We start from the raw sequence: 15660 nt of genomic DNA on the forward strand, positions 1-15660 counted from the left end.
TCATCTCTAGTGAAACAGTGTAGTATTCCATATTTTGATATTTTTGCATTTTTCCTCTTATAACAACAATATCCAGTGTTGCCATTTAATTGTTCTTTTTAGGTGACACACCATGGGTAAAAGACAAGTGTGAACCCATCATTCAACCTCAATGTCCCAAAGGGTAAGCTCCTCATCAATTTATATATTTATATTTAAATCTAGTGCAGGGTGGGCAACACGAGGCCTCGATTGCCACAAACTGGTTGGATAATTAGGATATGCCTAAAGAATATACATGAGAGGTATTTGCATGCACACTGCCTCAGTTGTATGCAAATCTATTTCATATAAATTCATTAGGGCATTTCCCCTGTCTTACTCCTAGATACCTCCAAAACTCCCCAAAACTCTCCCAACATCCTTTGTCCCAAGTGGGGGCAGCAAGGAATGTCTCCACTCTCAATTCAAAAGGCGGTAAATAGCTACTGTACCTCCATCTCAGGTTGGGGCTGACTCAGAAACTGGATGGAAGTTTGAACTGAATGAGACCAGTCTGACTGTATGACTGACAATCCAGCATGGCACAGGCAGGTGACTGGGAGTGTCTCCGGGGAGAGACCTGCTGGTGAGGAGTCCAGGTGAACATTTATAGGTCAGAGAATATACTTGTGCACCCGGAAGGTAAACTCCACTTAGATAAAGGCAAATCTCCTAGGGTTAGATAAAGGCCAGCTCACTAGAGTTACAAACTGGGGACAATCGTGTCCCAGAATGACCGAGTACAGGAGCTTGGGAAGGACTCCTGCTTCTATAATGGCTTGTCCTGCCAGAGTCATCAATAGGACCTGACTGGTGGGATACTTCTGTTTGTCCCCATGTATACAGGGAAGTATCTCTCTCCTCTTATGGTTGATGTGTTCTTTTTGAGCAGGTCCTCATGAATGAGAGTCTTACCAGAACCTGAATCCACTAAAGCTTGAGTAGGAACTTAATTCAGATGCACCTAGATCACAGACTCCTTAAGTCATGAATGAGGAATGTCCACAAAGTTTTTTTTATGCTCACTTTTCATTCTCCTTCTGGGGTTCTGCTACTGTCCCCTGCTCCTTCTTGCATTGTTCTGCCAGCCTGTGTTCCCATTCCATGTCTTTAAGCTGTAGGCACTCTTTACCCTTATGGTCCTCAGTCTTACAAAAAGAGCATGCCCGCAGGAAGGGATCCCCTTTGGCTTTAGGCACTCCACCCAAAGGCTCTTCATTTTCTGCCTTTCCATCCAGGCAGTGATCTTCAGGTCCATTCCCTGCACAAAGGGGACAGAAGGAAAAATATCTATAGCCTCATTCCTGGGTTCCCTGAGGTTCCCTTTTTCTTTTGATTTGAGGATCAGCCCTGGCTTTGGAGATTTGTTTTTATCCAAGTGGACTTTTTCCTCTCATGTTGGCTATATCACTAAGCTGTTGTCCATAACTTTGATTCCCTCATAACAACAGTCCCATGACAAATGACCTCTCCTTCCACAGTTGACGCAAGCAGGAGAGGCTGTGGTCAGGTAATAGAAGATGGGCTGCTGCCTCAAAGAATCATTGCTGGAGTCCTCCAGTCTCATTATGTGCTATGGCAGCTTTGTGGGATGTCTTTCTAGCCTCCATACCATGTCGGGCATTAATTGTTCCTGGTGAAAGGCTGTGACTTTTATTGTTTTTTCCAAAGTGAGCCCTGGGAGGCAATAGACCCAGTTCTGCATGGGTGGGTCAAGCCCATCTAGGAACTGTTCTAGAAGTACCAGTTTCACTACTTTGGGGATGTCTTTGCCCCAGGCTGCAGCTACTTCCAGCCAGCATCTTTCAGATGATGGAACAGGTTTTGGGGGCTTTCCTCGGGCTGCAGGATACCCAGCTGGAACTGCTGTAGGTATACCCAGCTCTTTCTAGGATGGTGGTCTTGGCTTCTGCATAGGTGGCCCTTCCATCTGGATTGGTCGTTTGAAAGACTGCTTGGCTTTTGCCTATGAGCAAACTTGTCAGTTGGCTTTTGGCTAACCCGATAGGCGAGGGATCCTGTTGTGACCTTGACGGAAATGTGGACCCTTGGCCTGTATTGGGGTTGACACTACCTGGGAGGAAGACCTGCCGCAGGTTCCCAACAACAGGAGGCGAGGCTGACGAAAGACAGGGGCCAGCTGGAGCTTTACCAATACCAATCCCATTCCCCGAGGGTTGAGCCTTTGGGTGCCGGGACTGGCTGGACTTAGGTGGGCCCCTGTACGGAAGTTCCGACGAAGTACTAGAGGCAGGTTCCACGGTGGCATGGCCAGGTGGGAGGAAGTCCTGGTCTGAAGTCCTGGGCAGGCAGCAAGCAAACAGCGAGAGGTCTGATCCGAAGTCCTGGGCAGGTGGCAAGCAAGCAAGAGAGGTCCGGTCCGAGGTCAAAAGCCAAAAGGTCCATCCGAGGGGAGAAGGAGTGATGGGCGAGGAGTTGGAAGTTGGAAAAAGAGTGGAAGGCAGGAGCAGGAGCAGAAGGCAGGAACAGAAGCAGATCCAGGAGCGAAGGGCAGGAACTGACTCAGGAAGGCACCAGAACTACCACTCAAGGCAGGAGACTCATTGCTAAGTCAGGGAGGTGAAGGAGAAGCAGGCCTAAATAGGCCAAGCATGGTGACGACATCCTGCTCGACCCGCAGGGATTTCCCGCCACTGGCCCTTTAAGGAGAGGCCATAGTCACGTGCGCGCTCCTAGAGGGAGGACCTGGCAGGCAGGGAAACCAGCGGTGTCCCAATGCCCCAACGGAGGCCCTGCACAGACAGAACGAAAGCAGGACCGTTGGAGGAAGGCACGGGGGGTCCAGGGGTGAGCCAGCCGGTGGTGCGAGGTAGGAGACCATGGGGAGCAGGGTCAGCACGGGTGGTAAGTGTAACAGGTCCTTTTATAGTTTTTTAGGAAGATCTCAGAGTCCTCCCCTGATTTCATCTTAAACAGAATATAAGGAAATGGATTCACCTGGATTGAGGCTCCAGTCTCTGAAGGGGCATGGGTTCAGGTCCCACTGCTGCCACCATATGTAGTCACTCGGGTGTTGCCATGAGTTGGGAAACAGCCAGGAGTAAAAAAAAGGAGGCCAAACTCTGGCTGATTCCAGACAAACTTTTTATTTACAAGCAAAATCTAAAGTACAGAACAGAGGCCGCTTACCTATGCAGCCTCAACAATCCAGTATACGCAGTTCTTGCTTAGACTGGCTTCCTGCCTTCTTTCAGAGGCCTTCTTAGTCTTCTGGGCCCTGCCTTTTTATCCAAGGCTGCAGGGATCCTTCCTGGCCCAGAATCCCTTGCTGGGTTGGCTTTAAGGAAGACTGGGCCAGATAGCTGTGGCCAGTCCTTTAAGGTGTTATGAGTTTCTTATACACTCCCTCACACCCCTATTATAATTTGACTTTGGAATCACTCCAGCAGTAAAAAATAGATTAATTTCTGTTTTCATTCAAATTTAATCATGGAGTTGATGCCAAAACTCCTTTCACATATATTTGAGTAGTAGGCTCTCCTAGAATTAAGTAATCCACAAATGATTTCCTTGGTGGGATAAACTATGCCAGGATTAATTCAAACCTCTTTCTCTGATCTCTTTCCTGTGAGTGTTGTGCAAACGTACCTTCATTCCTGTAGTAGACTCATGTGAAGCATTGCACAGGTAAATTTGAAGTGTAAAGTGCAGGAGGTGAAGGAAGAACTGAAGAGATCGAAGCCTTGAGTTTGTTAGAGGGAGATGAAAAGGAGGTGGAGATGGGGGAGGACAGAAACGTGAGTGATGCTGAGGAGTCGTCAACATTTAATTTTTATTTCTGCTTTACAGATTTAATCTGCCACCTGTTATCCTTTTTTCCATGGATGGATTTAGAGCAGAATATTTGCAGACATGGGGATCTTTAATGCCAAATATTGAAAAACTCAGTAAGTAGCATTAAAAATGCATATACATTATAGCAAATGTAAGAATATGTAATATATTACATTATGGGTTAGATTTTTTAAAAAAGTGCGTTCTCGCTGGTGCGCAAACAAAAGTACACTGGATTTTAGAAGATACGCGCGTAGCCGCGCGTATCTTCTAAAATCCTGGATCGGCACGCGCAAGGCTGCCGATTTTGGGCAGCCAGCATGCACCGAGCCGCGCAGCCTGTCACCGTTCCCTCCGAGGCCGCTCCGAAATCGGAGCGGCCTCGGAGGGAACTTTCTTTCGCCCTCCCCTCACCTTCCCCTCCCTTCCCCTACCTAACCCCCCCCCCCGGCCCTATCTAACCCCCCCCCTACCTTTATCCACGGATTTACGCCTCCCAGAGGGAGACGTAAATCTACGCGCGCCAGCGGGCTGCTGGCGCGCCGAGACTCGACCCGGGGGCAGTTCCGGAGGGCGCGGCCACGCCCCCGAAACGCCCCGGGCCGAAACCATGCCCCCGGTCCCACCCCCGAAACGCCGCATCGTCGGGTCCCGCCCCCGACACGCCCCCGACACGCTCCCTTCCAAAAACCCCGGGACCTGCGCGCGCCGGTGGCCTATGGAAAATAGGCGCGCCAGCGCACAAGGCCCTGCTCGCGTAAATCCGGGCGGATTTACGCGAGCAGGGCTTTTAAAATCCGCCCGTATATTATTATACACATTGATTGACTCTGGGTAATAAAGTTCTTTTTTAAAAGCAGCTTATTCCATACATTTTTATTGCTTAGTCTGGTTTCTTACATAGAAGGAATATGCAGCACAGACTTATGCAGACCTCTGAGTCTGTATGTATTGTGCCACTGATTAACCTTGCAACAACATTGCACTATTCTCTAGATTTGAGACTGGTCTCAATTGCTTATCTTCCTGTGCTGATGGAACCAGCAAGCACTGGGAGGCGATTCCTACTGGCTCCCCGATGGGGGAAGGACAAAATGGTGGGAAAGTACAAAACGGGGCTGTGCCGTTAGTCTCGGCAAATGTAAAATTTCCCTTTAGAAAGAGTCTTGACTGATAAAAAATATCAGTTGGCACACAGGTATATTAGGGGGAAACAGTACATACAACCAGCCTGGCTGGACTCAGAGAAGGTGACGGTAAGCCCTGAAAAACCTGAACGTTAGAGGTCAGAAATATAATTTTAGCTTAAAAAAAAAAATCAAATTGCCTTTAGTGTGCAGATTTCTTGTTACCATACCCTGAGCCAGCCTGTACTGAAGACCACAAATAGGGCAAGCCATGGATGCAATCAAAAGTCTGAATGTATTGGGTTTTGAATTTGCTTTCCACTCCACATCATGTTTTTCCTGTGTACACTGTAGAAACATTTACCGCTGATGGATCTATCCATCTGACTTGGAAAACGTCACTTCTTTCCCTCCGTAGTCTCATGATTTCATGCTGTTACTGTGATGAAAATGACATTGATTTGAACTCTGATGCGTAAAACACTGATTTCCACTTTAAAATTTGCCAGCTAAGACACCGAGTATATATATCCATCTCTGTTCTCACAGAACCTCCCGACCCCCGGTAAAATTGGAATGTGAGCATAATCCTCGATCAGTGAATAACAGAATAACAAAAAGAGCTGACACTGAAGAATCTCTTTGCTTGCAATGTAAAGGAACACAGAACTCAAATAGGCTTCTTCCACTGCATACTAATGCAGTGAAAAATCTAGCTGAAGGGATTCCATTGCCCAAAATCTGCTTTATAGAGGCGTGATACCTAATGATCAAAACTTGGATCAGTCTGATGACAATTAGGTCATGGAAATGTACTCCCAATGGAAAGAAAGCATATCGGGCCTCTGGTAGTGTCCGATATAATGGGGTTGATCAGTCTCGTATTACTAAAAGATGGAACTGGCCCAAGATTACCCAACAAATCCAGAAGCTTGTTTTTGAAATTTTTGGGAATTTTAAAACAAGGGACAGCATTTGCTTTCAATGAAATAATAATGACTCCATAGCCTTCTGTGTTATGGCCGCCGGCCACGGCAAACCGAGACCGGGGCCGACCGTCATGGCCGCCGGCTGTGGCGGCCGGGAACAAGTACTCACCCGCGACGCAGGGTGCACTTGGGGGCTCCTGCAGGAGCTGCGATGACTCCTCCCACTTCCTGGCTGCATAGGGCTGCACGCGCGGCTGAAGAATAGATTTAAAGGGGCCACGACATTTCCTGTCGTGGCTCCCTCCTGAAGACTCCTCCCTTCTTCCAGGTATTTAAGGCAAGGTCTGCTCCTCAGACCTTGCCTTGGTATTGAGGCTCAGTTCCTGGTTTCCTGTTTGGTGTTCCGGATCTGCTTCTTGCCCCGCTTCTGCTCTTCTCCCCGTTGGACTGATTCTTTGGCTCCTGACCCTTGGACTGGTGGTAGTGATTTTCTGGCTTTGACGTGGACTGGCTCTGGACCCTTCTCCTTCTTGTTCCTGGATTGGCTTCGGACCATTCTCCCGTCTGCTCCTGGACCGGCTCTCGACCTCTCTCTGGACTTCGACCCTTGGACTGGACTGGGACTATTCTTCAAGTATATTCCCCGACTTCTCACGACCTGCTGGAGGTGCCTGCATCCAGACCATCTTCGTTCTTCAGGGAGTCTCCTAAGCCCCAGCGGCCGTGCCCCTACAGGCTCCTCCTTGGGGGGGGGGGGGGGGTTTCACGAGCTTCCAGGGTGATGTCTTCAGCTCTACCTCTCCAACAGGCCTTGCCATCCGACGGTAGAGACCGACAAGGGTTAATTCCCTTCTCGGCTGTGCTGACTCTACCTCGGAACAGGGGTCCACTCTCCAATTCATAACATTCTGAAGGGAGGTGGAATTGTCTAGTTATTTATGTATTTATTATTTATTTTGAATTCTTATGTACTGACATTCCTGTATGAAATACAGATCACACCGGTATACAGTACAATAGAACGGTCGCGGGTGGGCGAATACATTAAACATTAAGTTAAACATTAAGTTAGGTTAAATTCCATTAACTAAACATGAGATCATTCAATGGAAACAATTGGGGGAGCCATTAAACATTCGAACATTAAAACATTGGGGTATTAAACAATGGAACATTGGAACGATAAAACTTTAAAGCATTAATCATTAAGAACATAAGAACATAAGAACATAAGAAATTGCCATGCTGGGTCAAACCAAGGGTCCATCAAGCCCAGCATCCTGTTTCCAACAGAGGCCAAACCAGGCCACAAGAACCTGGCAATTACCCAAACACCTAGAAGATCCCATGCTACTGATGCAATTAATAGCAGTGACTATTCCCTAAGTAAACTTGATTAATAGCAGTTAATGGACTTCTCTTCCAAGAACTTATCCAAACCTTTTTTGAACCCAGCTACACTAACTGCACTAACCACATCCTCTGGCAACAAATTCCAGAGATTTATTGTGCGTTGAGTGAAAAAGAATTTTCTCCGATTAGTCTTAAATGTGCTACTTGCTAACTTCATGGAATGCCCCCTAGTCCTTCTATTATTCGAAAGTGTAAATAACCGAGTCACATCTACTCGTTCAAGACCTCTCATGATCTTAAAGACCTCTATGATATCCCCCCTCAGCCGTCTCTTCTCCAAGCTGAACAGCCCTAACCTCTTCAGCCTTTCCTCATAGGGGAGCTGTTCCATCCCCTTTATCATTTTGGTTGCCCTTCTCTGTACCTTCTCCATTGCAACTATATCTTTTTTGAGATACGGCGACCAGAATTGTACACAGTATTCAAGGTGTGGTCTCACCATGGAGCGATATAGAGGCATTATGACATTTTCCGTTTTATTAACCATTCCCTTCCTAATAATTCCTAACATTTTATTTGCTTTTTTGACTGCTGCAGCACACTGAGCTGACGATTTCAATGTATTATCTACTATGACGCCTAGATCTCTTTCTTGGGTGGTAGTTCCTAATATGGAACCTAACATCGTGTAACTACAGCTAGGGTTATTTTTCCCTATATGCAACACCTTGCACTTGTCCACATTAAATTTCATCTGCCATTTGGATGCCCAATCTTCCAGTCTTGCAAGGTCCTCCTGTAATGTATCACAGTCTGCTTGTGATTTAACTACTCTGAATAATTTTGTATCATCTGCAAATTTGATAACGTCACTCATTGTATTCCTTTCCAGATCATTGATATATATATTGAAAAGCACCGGTCCAAGTACAGATCCCTGAGGCACTCCACTGTTTACCCTTTTCCACTGAGAAAATTGACCATTTAGTCCTACTCTCTGTTTCCTGTCTTTTAACCAGTTTGTAATCCACGAAAGGACATCGCCTCCTATCCCATGACTTTTTAGTTTTCGTAGAAGCCTCTCATGAGGGACTTTGTCAAACGCCTTCTGAAAATCCAAATACACTACATCTACCGGTTCACCTTTATCCACATGTTTATTAACCCCTTCAAAAAAATGAAGCAGGTTTGTTAGGCAAGACTTCCCTTGGGTAAATCCATGTTGACTGTGTCCCATTAAATCATGTCTTTCTATATGCTCTACAATTTTGATCTTGAGGATAGTTTCCACTATTTTTCCCGGCACTGAAGTTAGGCTCACTGGTCTATAGTTACCCGGATCACCCCTGGAGCCTTTTTTAAATATTGGGGTTACATTGGCCACCCTCCAGTCTTCAGGTACAATGGATGATTTTAATGATAGGTTACAAATTTTAACTAATAGGTCAGAAATTTCATTTTTGAGTTCCTTTAGTACCCTGGGATGCATACCATCCGGTCCAGGTGACTTGCTACTCTTTAGTTTGTCAATCTGGCCTACTATATCTTCCAGGTTGACAGTGATTTCGTTCAGTTCGTCTGACTCATCACCCCTGAAAACCAACTCCGGAACTGGTATCTCCCCAACATCCTCACTAGTAAACACGGAAGCAAAGAATTCATTTAGTCTTTCTGCAATGGCCTTATCTTCCCTAAGAGCCCCTTTAACCCCTCGGTCATCTAATGGTCCAACCGACTCCCTCACAGGTTTCTTGCTTTGGATATATTTAAAAAAGTTTTTATTATGAGTTTTTGCCTCTATGGCCAACTTCATTTCAAATTCTCTCTTCGCTTGTTTTATCAATGTTTTACACTTAACTTGACAATGCTTATGTTTTATCCTATTTTCTTCAGAGTTTTTCTAGGACCACACCATATGAACTCTTACAAGGGATATGCAGTACCTTCTATATTACCTTCCTGTGTCCTGGGAGCGATCCAGTTATAGAATCTAGTTACACAAATACCGCACAAATTAGTAGCCACATTTTTAATCAGCCACGAGCGTAAAAAACGGGGTTTACGTGCGTGGCTAGGCCTTGTGCGCGCTGCACGCATTTTCAAAGGGGCCCAGCCACATGCATAACTCCCATTATGCTCAGAAGTACTGGGCCAAAGGAAATGGGCGGGGAGGGGCGGGGCTGGAGGCAGCCGGTGCAGCGGCCATTTGCCACTGTGCCGGGGAAGGGACTGCTGGTGCACACAAGTTGCTTCTGTTCCAACGGAGCAGTAAGCAACAAAATAAAAAAAAGAAAAAAGTAGGACAACGGGTTTAGGGGATGGGAAGGAGAGGGGATTAGGGAGGGAGTATAGGTAGGGGTGTTGGGAAGTTCCTTCCCAGTTCGCTCCTTAATTGGAGCTGACTGGGAGGGAACTGGGAGAGGCCCGATCTCATCACCACGCGTATGTTTCTAAGATTAGACCCTCCTGTGCCCGTTGCCCGCACATGTGTACGTGGATTATAAAATCCGGCACGCATGTGGGTGAGGCCCACGGATTTTATAACATGCACGCGCATGTGTGCATGCCGGGATGTGCGCACGTGCTTCTTTTAAAATCTACACCTAGGGCTACCAAGCCTTAAGGATTGTCCTGGAGTCTCCCAGAATGAAAGGTCAATCTCTAGGACCAGCAGCGGATTCCCGATGAAAGCCAGCCCGGGGATTCGCCACCCAGGCCAGCCCAGGAGATACCACGTGGTCTGCCGAGCTCGCCGTGACAGAGCCGCGCTCGGCAGACCACGTGACTAGCACGACCGGCCCACCAGGGGATGCCCGATCCCCCGATAGGCCAATCTGCCCCTGTCTAGGACACTGCTGATTGGTTTCATTTATTCCAGGAGACTGCTATCTCGTCATTGTTTGCAAAATCAGGTTTTAAAGGTAAAGATAACATGAGCAGAGCAACAGACCCATCATTTGTAATGTAAATACGATAACTTTTCTTTAATTTTATATAAGTCTAATGAATTAATTTTAAAGGTAGCATTCATTTTGTGATAGCATACTATTTTCTTTTAGGTTTTTTTTTAATTTAAAAGAAATGAATACAATTAACACATTATCTAAGCAATTAATAAAAAGTACTCATTTTAAATTGAAGATTTAGGACATTACTAGTGATTTTTCAGTATTATTTTAGGTTCCTCACTTGAATTTCACATGCACATGAAACATCTGACACACACACCACATACCGTACATTCTACTGGGGAAAACCGCTCACTCCATAGCAAATGAGTGACAAACCAAGTCTTAAAACCCATTCCATGATGTACAGGAACAGGTCTAGCCAGAGATCACAACCCTAGCTACAACCGTTTTATTGTCTCATGATTTCCTGTATTTATTAAAGTAGTTAATAGTCAAAATGAGAATGGTATGTACAAGATTATTTTATAAACATATTTTATAATCTATTACAGAAACATGTGGAACACATTCAAAGTACATGAGGGCAGCTTACCCAACCAAAACCTTCCCTAATCATTACACAATTGTCACGGTAAGTGACTGCTACAGTAAATAGATGACTAAGGAGCTGATATACTAATGGGAGATCAAATTTCATGAGACTGGCTTCATTGACCGTTAATGCGTGCTATTTGATGATTTAGCATGCAAAGCCATCTTTGTGACGCTTACCTCCTTTGCACAGACTAAAAATTTGCATATGCAAAATTATATTCAAATTCATAGTTAATGAGCTGCTGTGATGCAAAATCATGCGAAGCAACTGATTTAACTATGAGTGCGGTGCAAAACTGCACACAAAATTGGCTTTGTAGGCCAGATTAAGGTATAATTATTTCTTCTGTGAAATTTCATGTTAATTTTTGCATGCTATTTTGCTACTAGAAGATTTTGCATATCAATCCCAGTAAAAAAAACAGTGTGCACCATGTATTAAAATGCATGCGAAATTCAGCCTACTTTTTAATAGGGTCATCCAGTGCTCCTACCATGTGACAGGGGCCGGCCAATGGCACAGATTCCCTGTCACATGCTAAGAGAAAAGGGCCATCAGTACCATTTTGATTAGTGGCAGCCGACGGCCCGAGAGCAGGAGATCACTCCTGGGACCCCCGCTGGACCACCAGGTATTTTAAAAATTTTGGGGGGTGTAGGATACGAAAGAATTAAATTTAAAGGGTTGGGTGTTTTGGGTTTTTTTCGGCACGACACAGCCAATTAAAATGGGTAAGAATCACAGGAACGAAGATTTCCCGTGGTTTTTACCTGAACTCGATACCAGAAACGAGTCTGGAATCGATCCACATCCCTATTACAATGTGCAGTAGGGATGTGCAGCAGGGACGGATGCGTTCAATTCGGTATTCGTATTCGTTGGGACCCAAATCCGTTACATCCATTTTCGGGGGACCCTGATTCGTCCATTAGTTACATATGGGATTCGTTTCCCATTAAAGTTAAAAAAAAAACAAAACCCATCCCTTTAAACTTAATTAACTACAACTCCCCACCCTCCTGACCCCCCAAGACTTGCCAAAAGTCCCTGGTGGTCCAGTGGGGGTCCTGGAGCATTCTCCTGCACTCGGGCCATCGGCTGCCGGTATTCAAAACGGCGCCGATAGCCTTTGCCCTTACTATGTCACAGGGGCTACCGGTGCCATTGGTCAGCCCCTGTCAATGGTGCTCCTACCATGTGATACGATGCATTTGTGGGGGTTCGCCATACGTTTCGGAACCCCCACGAATACAATGAATAAGGACCTATACGTTGTGGATTGCTCATTCATTCAAAACGAATGCACATCCCTATTGTGCAGTGGTCCCTCTGGGTTACGCCCCCTTGGATGGATAGGAAACCCTTCCTGATGGCACAAAAATCTATCTTGGCACAGAAATTCATGTTTCCATCCCTCAGGGCTTTTTGTGAACGCCAGATGGGTGTCCTCCCTTGAATGTAGATCTTTTACTCACAGTTAGTAGATTAATCTTCCGGTGGAATCCCTAGTGGTAGGAATCCTTGGCAGACTGCAGTTCTTGCCAGTCCCCTTGATGGGCAGGAAGAGGGGTAGAAAACACTTCCTCCCAGATGTTGGAAAGCAAATCTTTTTCCCCAACTTAAATAACTGCAGGAATCCGCTGCAATGGGTCACCACTTTGTTGGGCAGATCTTCCTTTATCACTGGGCGTCTTCAGTCCAAGGTTCCCCATTCACTGGGCTTCAGAGAGGCTCAGGCCATCAGCTGGGCTCCTCTAAACGAACGTACAAAATCCCAAAATTAGTCCCAGAGCAGCCACTCTGTACCTCATGTGGCCAGTACAACAGTGGAGCCCCTTTGACCTATCCTGGAGGGATCTTGGAGGGCTTCTGAGGCTCCAGCATGGCCCAAAATCCAACGTAGGAAAATACAACCTCTCACGCTCAATTTAGACTTCCCCCAGAGCCTATGGCACAGCTCTGCTATAAAACCTCAGGACCAAGGGAATCTATTACAGCTCCGCCAGTGGGAAGGCTGTCAATGAATAGATACTCCCCTAATTATTTCCCTAAATGCACTAGACTATAGGAGTATTAATAACGCAAAAAGTGGTCTGGGTTACATAAGCTTACAAGAATAATCCAGCAGTGCACCAATTACATTACCAGAGTAGATTTTCTGTATTAAAATAGGACTTATTTTCTATTATATGTAGCCCTTATCCTGGTCAAGAAGGGCCATGGACCAGGCAAAGCCCCATGACCTCCCAGGGTTTCTGCACAGAGAGGGGGAAACAGTCTTTTCAAGGAGCCTTAAGGTTTTATCTCTCTCTGGGGCTCTTCTGCACAGCAATCCTGTCACCCCAATAATCACTCTTCACTTCAAAAACTGTTCAAAATACTGAAATTGGTGGCAGGAGAATAAATCAAAGTCCAACAGTACATTAGAGGGTAGTGCCCCGCACTATACACAAAGTCCCAAAATATGAAAACCCAAATCTGTCTGTCTCACATACTCCTCCTCAAATAGGTAAGCTCTTTGGGACACATACCCATCCACCCTGGGCCCTCCCAGCACCTTTTGGGTACTGCAGATCTTCTCAGTTCCTTTCTCTCTTTCCTCTTTGAGCTTTTGGCTGATTTGCATGATCAGCCAACACTGTGGATTTTTCCAAGCAGACCATTTCCCCTTACAGCTCTTTGTTACCCTCATCCAAGATTCTGCAGCATTCCCTTCTCTCTTAGATCTCCTCAGAGTCTGATGCTTTCTCAGCAGCAACTCTTCCAAACTCTCTCTGGACCTTCTGGAGCCCTGAATCTTCTTCAGGCCCTCTACCTGTGGAGAGAGAGAGAGAGACCCTTGCTCCCTCAGCCCTGTTCTAAGGCTGATTCTCAAGTCCTTCTATGTTGGATGGACACAGGAGTTTTGTTAACACATAGACCCCTCCCAATGAAGAGTGGTATTACTACACTAACACACCTACCGTGCTCTGACCTCGCACGCCCATGGGGCAGAGTCTGGATGGACACCTCTGACTCAACACTGCTGGCAGGATGACCTGTTAGGCTACAACTGCCATTCCACTAAAGGGCAAACACTGCTAGTAAGGGGCAGATTTTGGAGTCCTCCTTACTTGTCAATGTATGTTTACTTTGCTTAGTTTGTATGTCTGGTCCCTTAACTTGGTCCTCTGTTTGGTTTTTGGGTTTTTTTTGGAGGGGGGGGGGGGGTTGTCCCAACTTCTTGTCACTCGTTAGTGCTGCCACAGGTATGTATTGCAAACTTGAAATATATGACATGATTTCTCCTAGATATTGTAATTTTTGTAAGTTCAAAAATATTTTAGTTTTTACTTCAAAATAATATAAGTACAGCAAAACAAAAATAAACAAGTTATAGTTCAAACCAAGAAATATTCTAAGATGGGTCCCATAGGGACATTTATCCAGCTACTTAATAACCGATTCACTAAGGGCCGGATTTTACAAGTCCTGCGCACGTAAATCCGGCCGGATTTATGCGCGCAGGGCACTCGCGCGCCGGCGCGCCTATTTTGCATAGACCACCGGCGCATGCACAGCCCTGGGACGCACGTAAGTCCCGGAGCTTCGTAAGAGGGCGGGGGGGGGCGTGTCCGGGGCGTGTCCGGGGTCAGGGGGCGGTTCGGGGCGGGACCGGGGGCGTGGCGCCGGCCCGGGGGCATGGTCGAGGCCTCCGGGGTCGGGTGATGGCATAAATCTGCCAACAAAGGTAGGGGGGGATTTAGATAGGGCCGGGGAAGGTGCGGGGGTGGAAAGAAATTTCGGAGCGGCCTTGGAGGGAACAGGCAGCGCGCGCCGGGCTCGGCGCGCGCAAGTTGCACAAATGTGCACCCCCTTGCGCGCGCCGACCCCGGATTTTATAAGATACGCGCGGCTACGCGCGTATCTTATAAAATCCAGCGTACTTTTGTTTGCGCCTGGTGCGCGAACAATTTATAAAATCTACCCCTAAGAGTTTTTCCCATAGAGACAAAATGGGAGAAAAGCCTTAATGAATCTGACCCCTTAGCTGGGATATTCAGCAGTGTGGCAGTGCCACTGAATATATCCACCTAGCTTAAAGATAGCCAGATAAATTTATCCGGCTAACTTTAGAATAGCCCTGTGTCCTGAACAGTGTTAGCTGGATAATTTATCCGACTATCTCAGAATATCAGAGTTAGCCGAATAACTTATTCAGCTAACTCAACTCCTCCCCAATTTGCCCATTCCCCGCCCCTGAGTTATGCAGCTAAGTGGCGCTCGCTTACTGTAGCCGAATATTCAACGGCACAACTTAGCCAGATAACTCCAACTTATCCGGCTGTTTTTTTTTTTAATGTTGGGCTCACAGTTTCTATCACTAATTGCCAACAGGATTTCATAATCCTTAGGTTTATATGTTTTATAGAAATGGTAGAGCCTGCTTTATTTTTCTCAGCTACTGCTTCGTACTTGTACATGTTAACAATACTGACATTATTCTATCACACATTCGTCTCAGTATGTGCACTACCTTTCCAGTCATTTAATATTAATTTCACTATTAAGGACTATTAAGATTATGGCACCCATAAGGAGAGAATCAGTAATGAGGCGTTTCACCCCCATGAAGAGTCCCAGTTTTTGGGCGCCCTCAGAATTTGGTACTCAAGGCATGCGCATATGTCACCTATGCCTAAATTCAACCCTGACTAAGGATAACAAAAATCCATCAGCCTACTCTGGTAAACAGATAAATCCTGTTCTAGAGCAAAGCTCTCCTTGAACATATTACAAATCCATTCCCAAAGCGATTGTCAGTATGTGTTCAAACATGAACAAGAAATTGTTCCTTATTCTGAGAAAGAAAACCAACATTTGTCATCTGCTTGTATCAGGAACTTAGCAAATTTACAAGGACCCTAAATTGTTCTTTGTGCCACAGA

At 46.0% G+C, this 15660-nt stretch overlaps 1 protein-coding gene across 7 annotated transcripts in view; it reads left to right on the top strand.

The window, feature by feature from the left end:
• The window catches only part of ENPP3 (ectonucleotide pyrophosphatase/phosphodiesterase 3), a 329854-nt gene that overhangs the window by 115163 nt on the left and 199031 nt on the right, over positions 1-15660 (top strand). For all 7 annotated transcript variants that reach the window (XM_029594399.1, XM_029594400.1, XM_029594401.1 and 4 more), the window contains 3 exons: positions 103-163; positions 3832-3929; positions 10689-10768. In XM_029594399.1, coding sequence (XP_029450259.1) covers positions 103-163; positions 3832-3929; positions 10689-10768 — 239 coding nt within the window. The remainder of the gene's footprint in view (positions 1-102; positions 164-3831; positions 3930-10688; positions 10769-15660) is intronic.

Source organism: Rhinatrema bivittatum, chromosome 3, assembly GCF_901001135.1.
Source record: "Rhinatrema bivittatum chromosome 3, aRhiBiv1.1, whole genome shotgun sequence".
Taxonomy (NCBI): domain Eukaryota; kingdom Metazoa; phylum Chordata; class Amphibia; order Gymnophiona; family Rhinatrematidae; genus Rhinatrema; species Rhinatrema bivittatum.